The sequence below is a fragment of the Eulemur rufifrons genome, chromosome 3, assembly GCF_041146395.1.
Source record: "Eulemur rufifrons isolate Redbay chromosome 3, OSU_ERuf_1, whole genome shotgun sequence".
Classification (NCBI taxonomy): domain Eukaryota; kingdom Metazoa; phylum Chordata; class Mammalia; order Primates; family Lemuridae; genus Eulemur; species Eulemur rufifrons.
Window position 1 is genome coordinate 64,304,204 of NC_090985.1, and position 19,044 is coordinate 64,323,247.

A 19,044-nucleotide genomic window follows, 5' to 3' on the forward strand; every position below is an offset into this window, starting at 1 on the left:
ACGTTATGCTAAGTGAAAGAAGCCAGTCACAAGAGATCACATATTATATGATTCCATTTATATAAAATGTCTAGAATAGGCAAATGTAGAGATAGAAAGTAGATTAGTAGTGGTTCCCCAAGGCTGGGGAGGAAGGAGTGGTTGGGTTTGACAGCCAAAGGGTATGAAGTTTCTTTAAGGTGGTGATAAAATGTCTCAGAACTGACTGTGGTGATAATTGCACAACTCTGTGAATGTACTAAAAACCATTGAATTGTACACTTTAAATGGGTGAATTGTACAGTATATTAATTACATCTCAATAAAGTTGTAACAAAAAAGTTCACATGCAAATAAAAGACAACTTAAAATTCTGAAAAGTTTTATTATGGAAACAAAACAAGAAGGGTAATTAAGCGTGAAAGAATTTCAGTCTTGATAGAAGTATATTGCATATTACAAAATCTGAAGTAAACTAGTTTATAACCCAACTCTCTTAAACGATTTTTATTTATTGAAATTAACTTTCAACCTTTGTAAAGATGTAGCATTAGTTACAGGAGGAAAATGTTTAATCTAAATATACATTGTCAGAGATATTACTCAAAGGTCAATATGCATAAAGGTTGTATTCATCTGCATTAAATAGCCATACAAAGCTATTAACTTGAAATATGAAAGGGTTGTTTATGAGTTATTTCAAACTATAAGTTTGGAATGCATGTTTTTTTTGTGATACCATTATTCCACTAAATACATGGAATGGTCAGAAATTCAGTGTATCTCTTATAGAACTACATATAGGATTATATATGCCAAGATTAAAATGTCGCACAATCAATAGACTTATAAACAAAATGATTCAAAGTTGTCTATGTGCTAAAATCAGCAACTGATTCCAAAATGTTCTCTTTAATTATGAAAAACAACTAAGTATTATGTTTAGAAATCTTAATGGACAAAAAATAGTTGAGTCATATATATTCCTTTGTAATTTTCATATCTAATTTTATTTCGTAAGCTGTTAACACTATATATTCAGAAACTTAATAAAAAGATATTATTTCGACAACAAGCTGTTCAATTTTACTTGCAGCTTTTCAAGCTGTAATTCTAATACATATTGGGATCTAAAACTATTATCAAATAGCAACAATAGAGATTATACATTCTAAAAACCGGACAAATGAAGCAAAAATATATTGAGATGTAAATCAGGTCGCAGTTATTTGCTTTACAAAACGTTCTTAAATATACAGATTAATTAATAACATATGCCCTTTAAATAGTAAAGCATTTAAAATAAATTTACCAAAAAATCAACTTACATACTTTTTCAAACCCCACCAATTGTATAGAGAGGCACTACTTTTATTCACAAAAAGCATCAAAATGTTTTAACATTTCAAAAATAGAAAGAGCCCCAAACAACTGATTTCTCAGAAACAGTACAACTTAATAAGATGGCTATTCACAGTGTCCTTTAAGAAATTAATAATCTATTTTTTTAAAGTTATTTTTCAGCCCTGAATTGTAACATACTTTGACTTCCATTTCTGCTTTTCTTTGAATCAATCTGGACTGTAAGGAAGAATGTCACAACATTGAGGCTATTAGAGATTTGGGTTAATGTCCCGAAAAAAAAAAAATGCTGTCTATATACATAGAAAGTAACGAAGAAAAAAGGTAGTGTTGAAGTACAGTGCATATCCCTTCAATGGTAAAACTCTACCAGTCTAACAAAAATCACCAAGATACAGATGCCAAAGTTACAAAATATAAACCAGCACAGAGTCAATGTCATATACCTTATTCAAGTAAGTTTTACTTGTTGGATTGTTTGGCATTTGGGAAGCTAAATAAATTAATTTAAGAAGCTAGAAATCCCATCTCTACTCTTAACAAAGAGTTGCTTATTACTAAATTAAAGTTAATAGGGAAAATAGTATAGTGAAGACTCTTTTTTGTGCTTATAGATGAGGAAAAATTACCAAAATTTTCTTATGGAAAGAAAGAAATGGATAATATTCTTTTGGAAAATAAAAAGTACACTTAGAAATAAAGTTAAGGCACTTATTGCAATGGGTTTGCAATATCAAGGGCAAAGTATATTTTGTATTTCTTTGAGAAATTCCTTTTACCCAAAACCCATAAACTTTGCTCCTTTCATAGTAGATCTTTACTGTCACACCTAACAACTGTTAAGTTAGCCAAGTGGAATTACTTGCAGAATTCTTAATCATGTGTTACTCTACAAGTGAAGAAACGAATTAAATGCTTCCTACTCAGTTTTGTAGTACTACTGTTATAACCACAGTTAAAATAGAAGCAAATAAGCTTATTTCTCATATCCAATATTATAATTTCTATAATCAAGCTTACTTTTCCTTTTCAACTGATGCTAAATAAAGAATTCATTATTTAAAACTTTCAATTAAAAATTTCTCCAAATCTGTTTTATTTAAGAAATAAGTTGACAGAGGCAAAAGCAACTTACTAGTATGTCAAACAAACCAAAACTAATTCAGCACATATGATCTTAATATAAATCAAGGAAATATTTCACAATACATAAAACGTAGGGTGTTTTATTTCCCCTTCAAAATATGCAAGCTGCGTTTTAAATTACATTGTGTTACATGCTCTAATCACAAGTACTACCACATGACTATTCACTGTGTACTTAGGTAACTATGGTAATATCTTCATAAGGCTTGAAGCTTAATACCAGTGACTAGATATACAGAGTCAACCTGAGGTACAGTGCCTGCAATTATCTTAATATAGTTAAAAAATTACATAAAAGAGTGAAATGAGAACCAATGAAACTAATGCCTCAGATATAAGACACTGCCATCAAACAATTCTTAAGCTCCAAAAGAGCAAAGCATCCTAGAGTTTGTCTTAGAATGCATGAATTTTTAAAATATATATATTACAGAAAATAAAGACAATGTAAAGATGCTTCCTTACTATAAATGTAGTAATTTATAGTACTAAAATGCAATTTTTGCAGCACTCTAACAAGTGAAAGTTTTGAAAACCTGCCCACTGAACAGGTATAAGGTAAAACTAAACATGCATCCCAACACACTAAAATGATACATATATAGGCTACATCTATCCTGAATCTCTTTATAAGGCCAAATTAATTATTTTAGAATTTCTTTTAATAAATGATGAAAAATACGAGAAAACTTAAAGGAACATAGCATTTAGACTGTGAAATCGTGTTGTAAATTTTACTATAATCGTCGTTTTGTTCTTAATATTGAAGACTGAATCACAGTTTCATAAATAACATCACATGTGTTTTATAATAAATATATCTGTATGCAGAGGTATATTTAATAGCATCTGCATGTATCTCCAGACATTGTTGCTCATTTTAGTGTACGTATTCTTATTCTGATAAAGACTTAATTTTTTTACTTAATAATTCAGTAGAAAACATGTAAATAGATTGTATGCTCCATATCCTTATTTTGTTAAGTATGTCAAATCTGAACAACGTTGTTTTAAATATCCATTTTAAAATATATATAGGTAACAGTTATTGTTTGTCATGATTAAACTGGTATTAAATTAATGAACATAAGTGAAAAAAGCTAATCACTTAATAGACAGTCATAAAATAATAAAATGCAATATCATGCACTATGTATTACTAAACAAGTGCTCACTTGTATAAGCAGCAGATGATGAGAACAATATCATGGAAAATTATGGATATATTTTTATGTATATCCTTAAAAATCACTTTTCTTTATATAATTTCTATGTTAATTTAAATGCCACATATTTTAGTGAACATTTAAATTAGTTTTTTATTATAAAATTTCAGTTCTGTTATAAACCATTAAACACCTTCAAAAACTTGCTTGAAGGTAAGAATAATTCTTTCCTTCCATTATAAAATTATATCACATTAAGTATTATTATATGTTATATTTGAGAAATATAGTCTGACGTTGAACATATTCAAATTCAAGATCAGTATTATGACAGAATGAAGACTTATGGGGGAAATGTTGCAATAGACCATATAATAGTAAGGAAGACACTTGTCTGAAATACTGCAGATGACAGATTTGACATTTTACCAAAAGACAATAATGCTTGGTCTTCTAACATTTCCCACAGAACTATGGATCCAGTTAACAGCAGGAGGGGAAAAGCAGCAGCAACATTTCAAATGTCCATGCGCTGATCTATAAAAGACACCATGTAGGCAGAAGAAAATCGCATTTTACTTTGGGTAGTATAAGTTTTTGAAATGAAGGCTCTGTTATTTTTCAAGACTGGAAGGATATCACAGTGTTGATTTTATATACAAAGTAGGATCTGTTCCAGTAAACTCTAGTGAAATAATTCACATATGGAGAATAGTTAATTTTGACCTCATGACAAAATCGCCCATATTTTGAGTGGGTTAACTTGTCACCTTCTTCACAAACCACCTATCAAAAGATATGAAACATAATATTAAAAAGCTGGTTAAACTTACAAAGCTGGTTAAACTTACAGAAGAAATATAATCAATGTACAAGTAATTATACTTTTATGAAAAATATATTGCTAAATATAGACTGTAAAATATCTCATACTTAGCAAATAAAATCCTCTTCATAAGTGAGTCACCATGCCCACTAAACTCCTGAACTTCCCTTTGAGATTGAGAAACCAGTATAAAGCGTTACCAATTTTTAAAAGATTTCATCATAAAATTTAGAAGGCAATGTTTTCATAATCATTGCTTTAAAGAACCTTATCATGAAGCCTACCAAGGCTGAGAAATGGACATATTATATTCCTCATGTATATTTAAACTCTTCTCTGTGTGTAGAACTGACTCACAATGCTCTCATAAGCAAGTAGGCTTTTGTGACTTGCCCAGTGCAAAACTTTATGTTCTCACCTAATGATGTTCACTAAGATAGCTTAACTGGCCTGAGGGCATTTTTATAATAAAATACTAAGTATTATTATTTTTATTTTATTTTATTTTTTTTTTTGAGACAGAGTCTCGCTTTGTTGCCTGGGCTAGAGTGTGTGCTGTGGCGTCAGCCTAGCTCACAGCAACCTCAAACTCCTGGGCTCAAGCAATCTTCCTGCCTCAGCCTCCCGAGTAGCTGGGACTACAGGCATGTGCCACCATGCCCGGCTAATTTTATCTATATATATTTTTAGTTGGCCAGATAATTTCTTTCTATTTTTAGTAGAGACGGGGTCTCGCCCTTGCTCAAGCTGGTCTCGAACTCCTGACCTCGAGCGATCCACCCACCTTGGCCTCCCAGAGTGCTAGGATTACAGGCGTGAGCCACCGCGCCCGGCCCTAAGTATTATTTTAATGCCTATGAAAGATGTCAGAGAGCCAACTTTAAGAGTAAAAGGATGGATTAACTTAAGTCCAGGCCTGGCATTACATGAAAAGGAGAAGTAATCTGATCTTCAGAATAGAGAAAGTGGGCAGCCAAGAGCAGAATAGAAAGGTTCTGGATAGCAGACAGCAATATATTATAGAAGTAATTACTGAATACCATATCCAATGTTTAATAAAATTCCATTTTGTCACCAATAACCAAAGTTCACAGCCTCAAATGCCAACAGAGAAAATTCAAAATACATGCAGCATAAAACAGAATAAGTTTATATTACAAGATTAAGGAGTCATGAAGAAAACAAAGGCAGAAATCACAAAAACTAATTTCCCACCCCCAAACTGATCTCAGATGATAAGACAAAGAGCTATGATTATTTAGGAAGGGACAGAAAAAATCTTGGCTGCAACTTGAACAGAATGTGCTCTACAACTTAAAATGACCTACTAAACTTTTCCTAAGATCCTCTCAGGAGTCAAGGCATTCATTCCAGCCAATGCTAATTACCAGATACACAAACTCCCCTGTCAGTCTTCTTGGTTACCAGATATACAGTATATCCACTGCATGGTAAAATAGCTTGGTAAAACAGGTTGGTAACATAGCTGAAATCAATGTAGAAATTAAGATACAGCTAAATCCTAACAACTAAAGTGGCGCTGAATACACTCATTTTTGTGGATAATAAGGAATCAATGGATAGGCACTGTGTTAATTTAGTAAGTAATTTTTCTGGATATGAATCAAATTCTAAGTAATTTCTCAATATAAGAATGTAACAATTTACCCAGCTGTTCTTTAGATTATTATAAGTTAAAATAATATCATCATTCAAATCAAATTATGCCATTCTTTTGTATATAAATGTTGAACCCTGCACAAGTACAGGCAATGAATAATGAATTTAGGTATTGGTAAAATTACTATTTTTTTAATAAAAATGTTCAACTTTTGTATATTTAAAAATACTTCAAACTACTTTGAATACGTTCTCACCATTATTATATAACTCTTAATTATATTCTTAAGTTCCAAAAATAAAGTTTGATGATTACCAGTTTAAATAGTCATTTTTCTAAAAAATAATTAACTTTCCAAATAAATGGTTACTTACATGGCCATTTGCAATGTCTAATAAATCTTTAACCCTACAGCCTCTCATGGTTCCGACCTCATTGCAGATAGCATCCTCCACAATTAGGTAATTAGCTTTGTAGGATGTCAGTATTTTATAAATATCCTCGGCAGATCGTTTTGAATAGATTTGGTAGATCTGAAAGAATATAATTAAAATTATTTTAAAAAGCATTTAAAACTTCCATTAATCAAAACTGTATGTTGAGCATCTACTATATCCTTAGTACTGAGTACTATATTATGGAAAATAAAGATATTCACTAAGACTTGATTTTTTTTTTTTTTTTTTTTTTTACAGAGTCTCACTCCTTTGCCCGGGCTAGAGTGCCTTTGCATCATCCTAGCTCACAGCAACCTCAAACTCCTGGGCTCAAACCATCCCCTTGCCTCAGCCTCCCCAGTAGGTGGGACTACAGCCATGTGCCACCATGTCCGGCTAATTTTTTTTCTATATATATTTTTAGTTGTCCAGCTAATTTCTTTCTATTTTTTTAGTAGAGACAGGGTCTTGCTCTTGCTCGGGCTGGTCTCGAACTCCCGAGCTCAAACGATCCACCCACCTCGGCCTCCCAGAGTGCTAGGATTACAGGTGTGCACCACCGCGCCTAGCCAAGACTTGATTTCTGCCCTCGTGAAGCTTATACTCACGTTTCATAGCAGTCAAGACTAACTATAAAACAAATAGCAAATATAATGTGGTATGTAATTAAATTCTAAATCATATTATGCAATTCTAATGACAACCATATAAAAATATGTGATGTACATAGACACAGACTAGGGAATATAAAAAATTTTGAAAATTGGGGCAAAAACATGACAGGTGGATTTTTTCTTTTTAAAAATTTACTGTTATGATCTTTGATTTTTGTGTTGTGAATAAAAATTGTGATACGAGAAGAGTTTAAAGATAAAGATCACTTCTGATCAGAAATAAATTTTCCAGATTTATATAAATTATGCGCACTTAAGCTTCTCAAGACCATCCTTCATATGTTCTATAGAACATAGAAACTTAAGAACTTAGGAGTAATTTTCTGAGGAAAAACTATTAACCTACTTGAGCTGAAATAAATATATAAAAAGCAAAGACTCTCTCTCTATATGTGTGTATGTATACATATATGTGTGTTGTGTGATTAAGTGTATTCTCATGATTAAAATATTCAAAATATTCCACTGTAATATGCAAAGTAAATGGGAAATAATTTAAGCAAATTTAGCCACCACCAATAATCTAATGGAAGAACATCTAAACAGATGGATTTCTTAAAGTGTGTTCCATAAACATTAGTCTTGCAGGATGCTCTAAGAATTGTTTTACGGTTGTCTGTTGTTTATTTCCCAACTGTGTTGCAGGAGAGCAAGGACCCTATCCTTAGCACCCGGAATAGTGCCAGGCATACAGTTCATGTTTAATGAAACATTTATTCATAGAACTTATGTATCCACATTAATGCTTATTAACATCTTAATAGTAAACCATACTTGGAAAATTCCACCCTAAAATTTTCTCCTCAAAAAGAATAAATTCTAAACACACTTCAAATTAAAACATTTTTTTCAATCACTAAATGCAATGTGGTTTCTTAGACTGGCTGTGGGAACCGAAAAAGGACATTAGTGGAAAATCTGATGAAATTCAAATAAAATCTAAAGTTTAGTTAATGGTATTGTAGCAATGTTAATTTCTTAATTTGCAAAATATATCATGGTTATGTAAAGTGTTAACATTAGAGGAAAGCTGGGTGAAGGGTACACAGGAACTCTCTGTAGTATATTTGCAACCTTTCTGTAAACCTAAAGTTATTCCAAAATTAAAAGTTTTTTTAAAATTTTATTTTTATTTCAGCCTATTATGGGGGTACAAAAGTTTAGGTTATGTATACTGCCCTTGCCCTCCTCTCCCCCCCAAAATTAAAAGTTTATTCTTAAAATTTTTAGCTATTTAGATTTTTATTTTATGTTCACAAATGACATGGTAATAAATTGTACCAAGTTAGGTCTGGTAGATTTTGAAAAATGGACTAAGAATACTAAAAACTCCATAAAGCACTGAAAAAATGATTTGTTTTACTAGGCCTCAATTTTCTAATTTTCATAATGAGAGAATGGGATGGGTGACCTTTGTCATAATTTTCCAGTGCTAAATTTCAATAAATAAAATTTTAGTCAAAGAAATTAAATTCACAATAGTTTATCTCTAATAAACCCATAATTAATTCATATTCTATAACTATTTTAAAGTATTTTTACATTCTTGCCAATTAGAAAAGACTTGTTCAATAGATAAAACTGAAGGAAACAGAAAATAAAAGCAACAACTTGCTGCTAAAATAAAACCCGTGACTTTTAAAGCTATAGTTTTGTAATTAATGTCTTTTAGACTGCTCATAACTCTATCTCTGGATATTATACCTTTATCTAAGACAATGACAAAAATTATTATTTGTTGTATTATTATAAACCCAAATTGCCTTTTATATTATATCTTCTTTTAATCTTTTTTTAAAAACAGCTTTATTAAGATTTAGTTCACTTACTATATAATCTACTTACTATAATTTGATGGTTTTTAGTATATTTACAGAGGTGTACATCTATCAGCACAACAGATTTTAGATCATTTGCACTACCCCAGAAAAGAAACCTTATACCTCTTAGTTGGCATCCCCCAATCCCTGTCTCTTTCTATAAATGTAGCTATTCTGGACATTTCATATAAGTGGAAGCATACAATATGTGGTCCTTTGTGACTAGCTTCTTTTACTTAGTATAATGCCTTCGAGGTTCATCCATGTTGTAGCATGTATCAGTATTTCATTCCTTTTTAATGCCAAATAATATTCCATTGCAAGGATATACCACATTTATTTATCCATTCATCAGTTGATGGACATTTGTTTCCACTTCAGCTATTACAAATAATGCTGCAATGAACATTCACGTACAAGTTTTTGTGCAGATACATATTTTCATTTCTCTTGGGTATACACATCTAAAGTACAACTGCTGGATCCTACGGTAACTCTGTTGTTAACTTTGTGCGGAACTGCCAGACTGGCTTCCAAAGCAGTTGTACCATTTTATATTTCTACCAACAGTGAACTAGGATTCAAATTTCTCCATATCCTTGACAAAACGTTTTCATTATAGCTATCCTACTGGGTCTGAAGTAGTAGCTAATTGCGGATCTGACTTGCATTTCCCTAATGGCTAATGAGCCTGAGCACCTTTTCATTTGTATATCTTGTTTGGAGAAATGTCTATTCAAGTCCTTTGCCCATTTTTTAATTGGGTTGTCTTTTTTATTATTGAGTTGTAATAGTTCCTTTAATCTTTTTCATTAACATGTATTAGAGTATTTTGTACTTATTTTACACATGAGACAGAGTCAGTAAGGTTAAAAATAATTTGATCATTGTCACAAAATACTGAATAAGCAAGGATACTTAAAACTCATGTCTTCCTTCTGTGGTGTTTTCCATACAACTTTGCTGACCTTATTAGATAAAGCTCTGGATCTTATTAGATAATAAGATTTTTCAGTTTTTCTGAAATGCTAACATTGGATTAGCTCTGATTATCCTACAGAAAATAATAAAATCATAAATGTTAGGCCCAAAATACCATATACTATTCATCCCCAAAATACTGAGATTTGAAATCTAGATTGGACAAGGTTCCAATCTACTTGCAGAACACTCAATAGCTGCCTACAACAAGTCACAGTTGCTGGCTATCTATCTGGCACCTTCAGGTTTAATGTCCACTAACACGCTAGGGATACCTACCTGAACATTCTGTGGCACACACAGAATGCTAACTAGTTAAGAAGTTTCTCACTCATTTCACTGTGCTAAATAATTTTCAATGGGAATAGTTCTATTCTATCCAGCCTATAACTATTAATAGTTGTTTACATATGTTTTTATTTATTTTTAGGTTTTAAGAAACTGTAACATACTATTAGGGTATTGAAAAAAACAACCCTTCCATGCAATGGCAATAACATTACTGACAGCCTAGAGAAGAGTTGCTCAACATTGACATTATTAACATTTTAGATAATTCTTTGCTGGGACAGGAAGGAGGCTGTTCTGTGCACTGTAGGATGTTTACCAGCATCCCTGGTCTCTACCCACTCAATGCCTATAGAATTCCTTCTCCTGTTGTGACATTCAAAAATATCTCCACATATTGCCAAATGTTCCCTGGGGGCATAAATGTCCCAGGTTGAGAATCATTGGCTTAAGGGATTATACAAAGATTGGCCACATATTATGAATTAGAGATAGTGTCTAATTTAAATGACATGGTCTCATTTATGTAGCTCAAGTTGGATTTTAGTTTTAACAACAAACTTATTCAGCACCTACTATGTACTAGGTACCATACAGAAAGACAAAGGTTTGGAAAAAAACATGATTGTTATTCTCATAGTCAAGTTACAAAAAATTTAAAATCCTAAAATGTTTAAATTTAATTAGAACCTAACTAGAACTCTGACCTAATTACAAGTGATTCTGAAATTCCCTATTAGAAAAAGAACAAAATCAGAGTTGGCTGTTTTAAATCCACAAAAACTAAAGTTCAGGAATATGCTGTCTATATTCTGCCTAAGAAACTCTTATCTTCTCAAAGTATAGCAAATACAAATCAGAGATAGCTGTTGTCTCTTAGGGAAATCACTCTCAGGTAGATCTCCTCATCTCTGATCTCTCCCCTGCCTACCTCAGTCTGTTCTCTCTGTGGTGATCACAAAACTCTCTTTTTAAGAATTTTTCGTAAAGAGAGGGTCTCTCTATGTTGCCCAGGTTGGTCTGGAACTGTAAGCCTCAAGCAATGCTCCCACCTCAGCCTCTCAAAGTGCTAGGATTACACGCGTCAGGCACCATGCCCGGCCCCATAATTAACTCCCTAAAACAGATCTAATCATTACACTGCTAGGCTTATTAAAGGTCTTTGATGTTTCCCAATTACCTCAAGGATAAGTCTAAATTCTTTAGCATGACATTCCAGGTCCTTCAGAACTTGGCCTCATTTTATTTTCTAGTTTCATGACCATACAAATTTCTTGGCTCACGTTACTTTTTCAGCCTGGAATCAGATATATACCTTTTCCAAACAAGTTTCTAATCATCCTTCAAAACCCAGATCAAGGAACTGCTCTTTATGACAACTTCTTGGATTTTTGTAGGCAGAATTGATTGCTCCTGCTTTTGAACTCCTTTTTGTACCTTGTGTGTGTACATACAATTATAATTTAATAGTAAATAACAACATAATAATAGCTAAGTTTTAAATTTTACTGTTTCAGGCATAGTATAATACATTCTCTCATTTAATTCTCCCAAGCAGGTGAGAACTATTTTTCTTTTCAAATTCAGTAACTTGCTCAAGGTGATAAAACTAATACATAGAGCATTTCAGTCCAGATACTCTAATTTCAGAGTCCGCATTCTTAACCTCTATTTTCTATATTTCTTCTTTAGCTTAGAGTATACTTAAACACTATATAAAATTCTCTAAGTGAAAAACAGAATATTGGGAACTAAAGTTCAGTTGATCATTACTTTCAGATATGAAGTTACCATTTAAATCCACACCAAACATTCAAAATAATAAATTCTCTAAACTGTATTTAATTAGATATCACTCTAATGTTACATTGAGTTATTAATGCCCATTTAAAAAAAAAATCAGTGTTTTATAAGCAGTAATAGAATTTTAGCTTAGAAAGACAAAGTGTATCAAGACATTGACAGCCTTCTTTCAATAATTTAATTGAGAACAATATTTTCAAAAGAATGTTTCCCTTTATGAAATATTACAAACACAGCAATACTATTCCTAAAACAAAGGATGTAATACTTCAATTTTTGTCTATGCCCTTGGTTAAATGTATTGTATTATGCAGATTTTTAAAAACTAAAGCTAGTTAATTCTTCTACAATTCTTTGGATTTCCCTGGCTAACTAGGAACACATGCATTGCTATAGACTATACTAAAATACAGAGTGCTGTGAAAAAGATCAAATGCAAAATTTTAAATGCCTTACATTTTCATTTCTCTTGAGAAGATCATCATCATTATAAAGAGGCAAGCTTGTCACCGTCCATCCAGTGCATAATTTAATTGCACCCATTAACTGTGGACTCCCTGCAAACACAGCTGCAACTGGAGCTTGCCTTCTGCAAAGAACCATAAAGATTTACACACTGAAAAGGCAAGTATACTATTTAGATCACTGATTTATAACAACTTTGAAATACCAGGCAACCTAAGTTGCAATGTCAGTTTTCATTTCATTTATACAATCATTCAAAAATAATTGAGCACCTACTATGCACCAGGCACTGTTTTGAGTGTTGAAGATACAGAAACTTTTTTTTTCTTTTTGAGACAGAGTCTCGCTCTGTTGCCCAGGCTAGAGTGTCATGGTATCAGCCTAGCTCACAGCAACCTCAAACTCCTGTGCTCAAGCAATCCTACTGCCTCAGCCTCTCGGGTAGCTGGGACTACAGGCACATGCTACCATGCCCGGCTAATTTTTTCTTTCTTTCTTTTTTTTTTTTTTAGTTGTTTGGCTAATTTCTTTCTATTTTTAGTAGAGATGGCGTCTCACTCTTGCTCGGGCTGTTCTCGAACTCCTGAGCTCAAGCAATCCTCCTGCCTCAGCCTCCCAGAGTGCTAGGATTACAGGCGTGAGCCACCCACCTCACCCGGCCCCAGAAACTTTTTCAAAAAAGAGGAAGCATGGGGAGACAATAAGTAAATATATATATGTGTCAGCTGGTAATAATGTGATAAAGCAGGTTAAGGGGATGTGACAAGAATATACTACTTTAGATAGTGTTTAGTGGTGATGCTGTAAATTCTCAAGTTCATCTTTTGCAAATATTAGCCACCATAACACAACTCCTTCCAGATCCATCTCTCTTCCTGCTCCTTCCCTATCTTTACCTATGTGCCTGTCTGCAGATAACACATATAGGACTTCTCCACTCTAAATCATGATCTGAAGTCCCAGATAGATGCCACTTTCAAGGCGGGTAACCTAGAAACAGGTCCCAAAGGGCAGCTCTAAGCCTTCACTTATTTATTCACTCCTTGTATTCAACATTAAGCACCGACCTGCTTTGTGCTAGGGATAGTGCCAGCCTCTAGAAATAAAGACATGGCACATGGCCACTGTCCTCAGTAGTGAGGAAATAAACACAAAACAGAATAATTACACCACAGCAACATTAATATTCAACTGTACAGTTGTTCAGGCCTTTGCTATGTTTTTTAAAATACTGTGGTAAATCACACACAGAGATGTAACTTCCTCTTTTGTTAATGGACAACACAAGGCTGTATAGTCAGTGCTCCACAATGGCAAAATACAATTCACAAAAAGTATTAATGGGTAATAGTTACGGGTGATCTAAACAAAACAATTTTTATGCATACAAGGGGTATCTTTATAGCAACTGACATTATAATAAGACTATTCTCATTTCTATTACCTATTCTATAAACCTATTCCTCATTCTTAGAAACATTTTGTCTTTTTTTCCCATATTTTCCTGGGCTTTTTTTTAAATAGTGTTTTATTCCTTTTTCATGTTTTCATTTCTTCTTTTATGTCTTTAATAATTTTCAACGTAGTTATTTCATAATCTCCATCAATGGAGTAGATTGGTTATAAAAATGGCTGCAATAATTTCTCTATCCATAGCCATGGTCTTGGAGGGAACCATTGACCTTGGTCATGTGACCTGCATTGGCCAACAGATAGCAAGCATAATGTAAGCAGAGACTTAAAACATGCTTGACATTGAGACCCCTCTCTTGCTGCTCTTGGGAACTCTACAACTAACTACCTTGTGAACAAGCCTGGAATAACCTACTAGGTGATAAGAGATAGTGGACCAAGTCAATTTGATCCCCTTAGCTGACACCTAGCCAACCCCAGGCATATGAGACAGGCCATTCCAGACTATCCACTCCAAGCTGGAATGAGCCACACCAGAATCCTCCCCACTGCCTCCACCCTCCTGACCTTCAAAATGGTGTGAAATAACAAATGTTTACTGTTTGTAAGCCACTAAGTTTTGTGGTAGTCTTAGGTAGCAAATGCTAAATGATACAAACAAATTTTATTATCAGAAATTGGACAGGTCTAACTCTGCTGTTTATCACAAATAACAGCTGATACTTGGTTGTGCTGAATTGTTTCTTCAAGTGCTTTGTAATTTTGGAGCTCAACTTCATGAAACTTTATTTACTGAATTCTGTGTAGCCTGAGTTGAGGATGTATCAGGCATCCCAGACCAGCCCAAAACATTTTTATGTTAATTTCTCAATCTGGGGTTTCCTGGATTAGACAAGTATAATTTCAAACTACAAAACCACATGAATTCAGATCTATTGCTACAAATTCAGATGGGAAACTTTTTTGACCAAGGGCTGAAGCCAAGAGAAATGTGTTTTCTCATCATCTTTTTCTACCACGTGGTGGATATTTTGTTATTGCATCTTTTCACTGACAGTGTAGACTTTTGAGGGTCCCTGAGTTATATTTGTGTGTTTTGGGGGGGGTCTCAATGCCAACTCCCTTCTTCCATAGGCCCAAGACCACATCTCCTGTCTTATGTGAGCATTAAATTCTAAACCCCTTGGTTATCAAAACTACCAATCCACCACCTATCTGTCTCCAACCCAGGACAAAAGAGGCATCCTCTTGACTATCTAAATAAAAGGATATCTGTTCTTTTTTTATGCTGTATTTCTAGATGTTTGATAGTGGGAGTCTCAGATCTCATATATTTTCAAGCCCAAGGGGATGAGTTTAATTATAAAATTAGAATAATAATGTCCAATCAAAAACTAAATATCCCTAAAAACATAAAATACCTGAGTTTTATAAGAAGAATTTAGAAACATATAAATTTATTATTTCCCCTGAATCCATCATATAGCATGCAATAATTAACATAGCTTAACAATAATCTTGGCCAGTTCATTTCTTACTTTATCCAGGTCATAAGTTCCACTGTATCTGGGTCATAGAATTCCTGTAGTTCTGTTAACTCTGTCATTAATCTTGGAAAAAACTAAAATGCAAAACAAAATCCCCAAAAGGTGTAAGTAATTGAAAGTTTAAATCTGTTCCAGAGTATTTCAAAAGACTAAAGAGACTAACTTCAGGCAAACGATATTACAACACTCTTCTCATGGAAAAAAAAGTCATGGATCTCTTTGCTTTCTTTCAGCCACCTGTTTATTCCTTGCAATCCAAATAATCTAGCCTATGCTATGGTTAATTCACTGCCAAGACTCCATAAATAATTTTGTCATTACCAAACAATGATAAATTAATCATCAGTTGTATCCTTCATGCACACACACTAAATAAATACATAAATAAACAAATTTCAGGTCAAATAATTTGCAAGTTTAGTGATAATAGGTTTCATGTTACATTATGAAAAGCCAAAGAATTTATATCACCTTATAGATATTAAAATTGTGGAGTTGCCAAAATATTTTTTAATATTTATTTATTTTGAGATAGGGTCTTGCTCTGTTGCCCAGGCTAGAGTGCAGTGGTATCATCATACCTCACTGCAACCTCAAACTCCTGGGCTCAAGCGATCCTTCTGCCTCAGCCTCCCAAGTAGCTGGGACTACAGATGCATGTCACCATGCCTGGCTAATTTTAAAATTTTTTTGAAGAGATGGGGTCTCACTATGTTACTCAGGCTGGTCTCCAACTCCTGGCCTGAAGCAAACCTCCCACCTTGACCTCCCAAAGTAATGGAATTATAGATGTGAGCCACCATACCCAATGATTCTTTATTATTAAGATCTATTTATTCAGCAGTTTCCTTTGCCAATTATAAACTGAATTAATAGCAATTAAACTACACAAAATTGCATTCTAAAAATGTTTTAGCTTTTCTATTATTTCCTAATGATAAGGAAATTAAGCATTACTAAGAATATCACATTTTATTTTGTAGAATAGTGTCTCAATGTTTCATACCCACACATATAAATATATCACTATCGTGTAAAGTACTTTTTAGTAATACAAAAATCTGATATTCTTACCTCTTTCCATAAACTGAGACCTATAATAGTGGGCACAGCCATGCTCAGAATAAGTGCCTAAAATATTAAAGCAAAAAGAGCTATGGATAAATATATTTCAAAATATACTTAGAGGTACCAGACACTGACTCTATGACCAATCACATATCCTTATCATTATAAAACTTTCAAAGAAACTGAAGTCAGCATAGAACCTAGTTCACAGGGTGAGAAGGGCAAAGGTTAATGAATTTCAGACTTATTAAGCTGGAGGTATAGGAAGACATACATATTTACTAAAAAAACGTAAGGCAGAACATTAAAAAAGGTAATGCTCATAGTAATATTTCAAATAGCAAATCAATATTTGAAAATTCTGACAGGAATTTATGTTATAAAGAGCTCACAAAGGATACTGAACTGGTACATTAAAAGCTAACAAGTTGTTGGTGGTGACCCGATGACCCACAATCACACAGAGCAGAACCTAGGAAACATCCATGACTTCTCCCTCTTCCTTATTAACCCATACTTAAAGCAAACACTCAGTCTTATTAATCTTCTTTTCTAACTACTTTTTTTTTTCACTTCAATGTACTAATTGAATAGGCTTTGGAGTCAGAAAAACCTGGTATGAATCATGGTTTCCATACTTACAAACTCTATAATGTCAAGCAAGTTACTTAACCAATTTAAGCCTTAGTTTCTCTATCTATAAAACAGAGGTAATAAAATCTAACATTGAATAGCATGTGAAATGCTTCAAACAGTAACTGACACATAATGAACATTCAATAAATTAAAACTTCTATTTCTTCTACCCACCATGGCCTCCACCTTCCTGACTTAAGTCTGTTAACTTTAAGCCTATCCTTCACAGACTTGTAAGAGTGAGCTATTAGAAAATGTAAGTCTGACTCACCCTCCACAAGGCACACAAATTTCAATGCCATCCTACTGCCCAGAGGACAAGACCAAGCTCCACAGTATGACACCCAAGGCCACCATGACTCCAACATCTTCCACTTCTCCAGTCTCACTTCTTGACCACCCCTACTTTATATGTCAATAAAACTAAATATGCCATGCTTTTTTGGTCTCTGTTTTTATCCCCTTTGATTATATCATGTTCTTTGCCTGCCTCTCTACTTCTTCATTCTACCAGGAATATCCTTTCTTTCCCTTTCATTTGCCTAATAACTGAATCTTTCAAATCTCAGATTGGAAGGTTTTCTGTGAGTCCCTAACACTGAATCAAGTAGCCCTTCTCTGTGTTCTAACAGCATCCTGTGAATACATCTTATTATCTGTTTTTATGCCCAAGAGACTATAATCTACTAGATGAAATTAATCATGATTTTTTTATCTTTGTATTCCAAGCATATAGCACATAGTAGGCACAGTATAATGTTCCACTCACATAGAAAATACACCATAGTTCTAAATAAAAAAAAAAGATATTATAAAAATTAATTCTTGATAGTCTCTTACACTACTGATTCACTTGTATTGTTACTTTTTATTTTTTAAGTCGTATGCATTAAAATATATTACTTTTTAAAAATGTTTTTCACAGGATCTGTTTTTCTACCTGTAAGTCATAATGTGATTTACTCATGCTATTTCAATTGTATTCAAGGTGGTTTCCATTTATTAGCATTTGATTTTATATAACTGGAAGAGAAACAAGTACTTTACACAAAATATCATCTCACCAACAATATTGGGTGTACAGTTCTTAATCGAAGCCATTTGAAAAGTGTCATCCAAAGTTCAGGAGAACATACACCAAATGCTGCTAACACACACACATAAGGAATCCAGATGTATTTCAAGCTGAAAAAACCAAAAAGAGTCACATATAAGACACCCTATGGACATCATTATTATCTAATTTCTCTTGCATGAGTTCTTTCCTACTACCCATGAAAATACCAAAATGTTAAAGAAGAATGAAAAAGCTTAGCCTCTAATTTTCAGCAACAGATTGTTATCCAGTTCTTAAATAATCAAGACATGTGGGTTACCAAATGAGGATATTTTATTTTAAAGCATTAATACTGATGAGAGTGTAGCAAAATTGTACTCTTCGATAGTATATAAACTGTTATAGCTTTTTCAGAAGGCAATTTGGCAGAACCTATAATAATTTAAAATACCGCAAGATAGGCAATGCCATTTCTAGTAATCTAGCCTACAGATACATTAGCATCAGTATATAAAGATATACATGCAAGGGTTTTAACTGTAGCATGTTGTTTTAATAGCAAAGAAAGTGGAAACAACCTGAGTGTCCTTCAATAAGTATTCATTAAATAAATTATTATGAAAAACAAAAAAGCAAAATGCAGAACTTCATGTACAGTGTTACCCTAGTTTTTTGCTTTTTATTTTTTTAAATGTAGATATATGGTACCAGCAAAAAATAATACCTGGAAAGACATTGCTAAGAGTAGTGATCCC

At 33.1% G+C, this 19,044-nt stretch overlaps 1 protein-coding gene across 1 annotated transcript in view; it reads right to left on the reverse strand.

Moving 5' to 3' along the window:
• Positions 1-3,929: 3,929 nt before the first annotated feature.
• Positions 3,930-19,044, reverse strand: part of DPY19L4 (dpy-19 like 4) — a 54,626-nt gene continuing 39,511 nt past the window's right edge. The window contains exons 14-19 of the mRNA XM_069465483.1: positions 18,297-18,417; positions 16,603-16,659; positions 15,520-15,602; positions 12,560-12,692; positions 6,475-6,633; positions 3,930-4,439 (exon numbers count right to left, since the gene is read on the reverse strand). Of these exons, the coding sequence (XP_069321584.1) occupies positions 4,275-4,439; positions 6,475-6,633; positions 12,560-12,692; positions 15,520-15,602; positions 16,603-16,659; positions 18,297-18,417 (718 nt within the window). The 3' untranslated portion in view covers positions 3,930-4,274. The remainder of the gene's footprint in view (positions 4,440-6,474; positions 6,634-12,559; positions 12,693-15,519; positions 15,603-16,602; positions 16,660-18,296; positions 18,418-19,044) is intronic.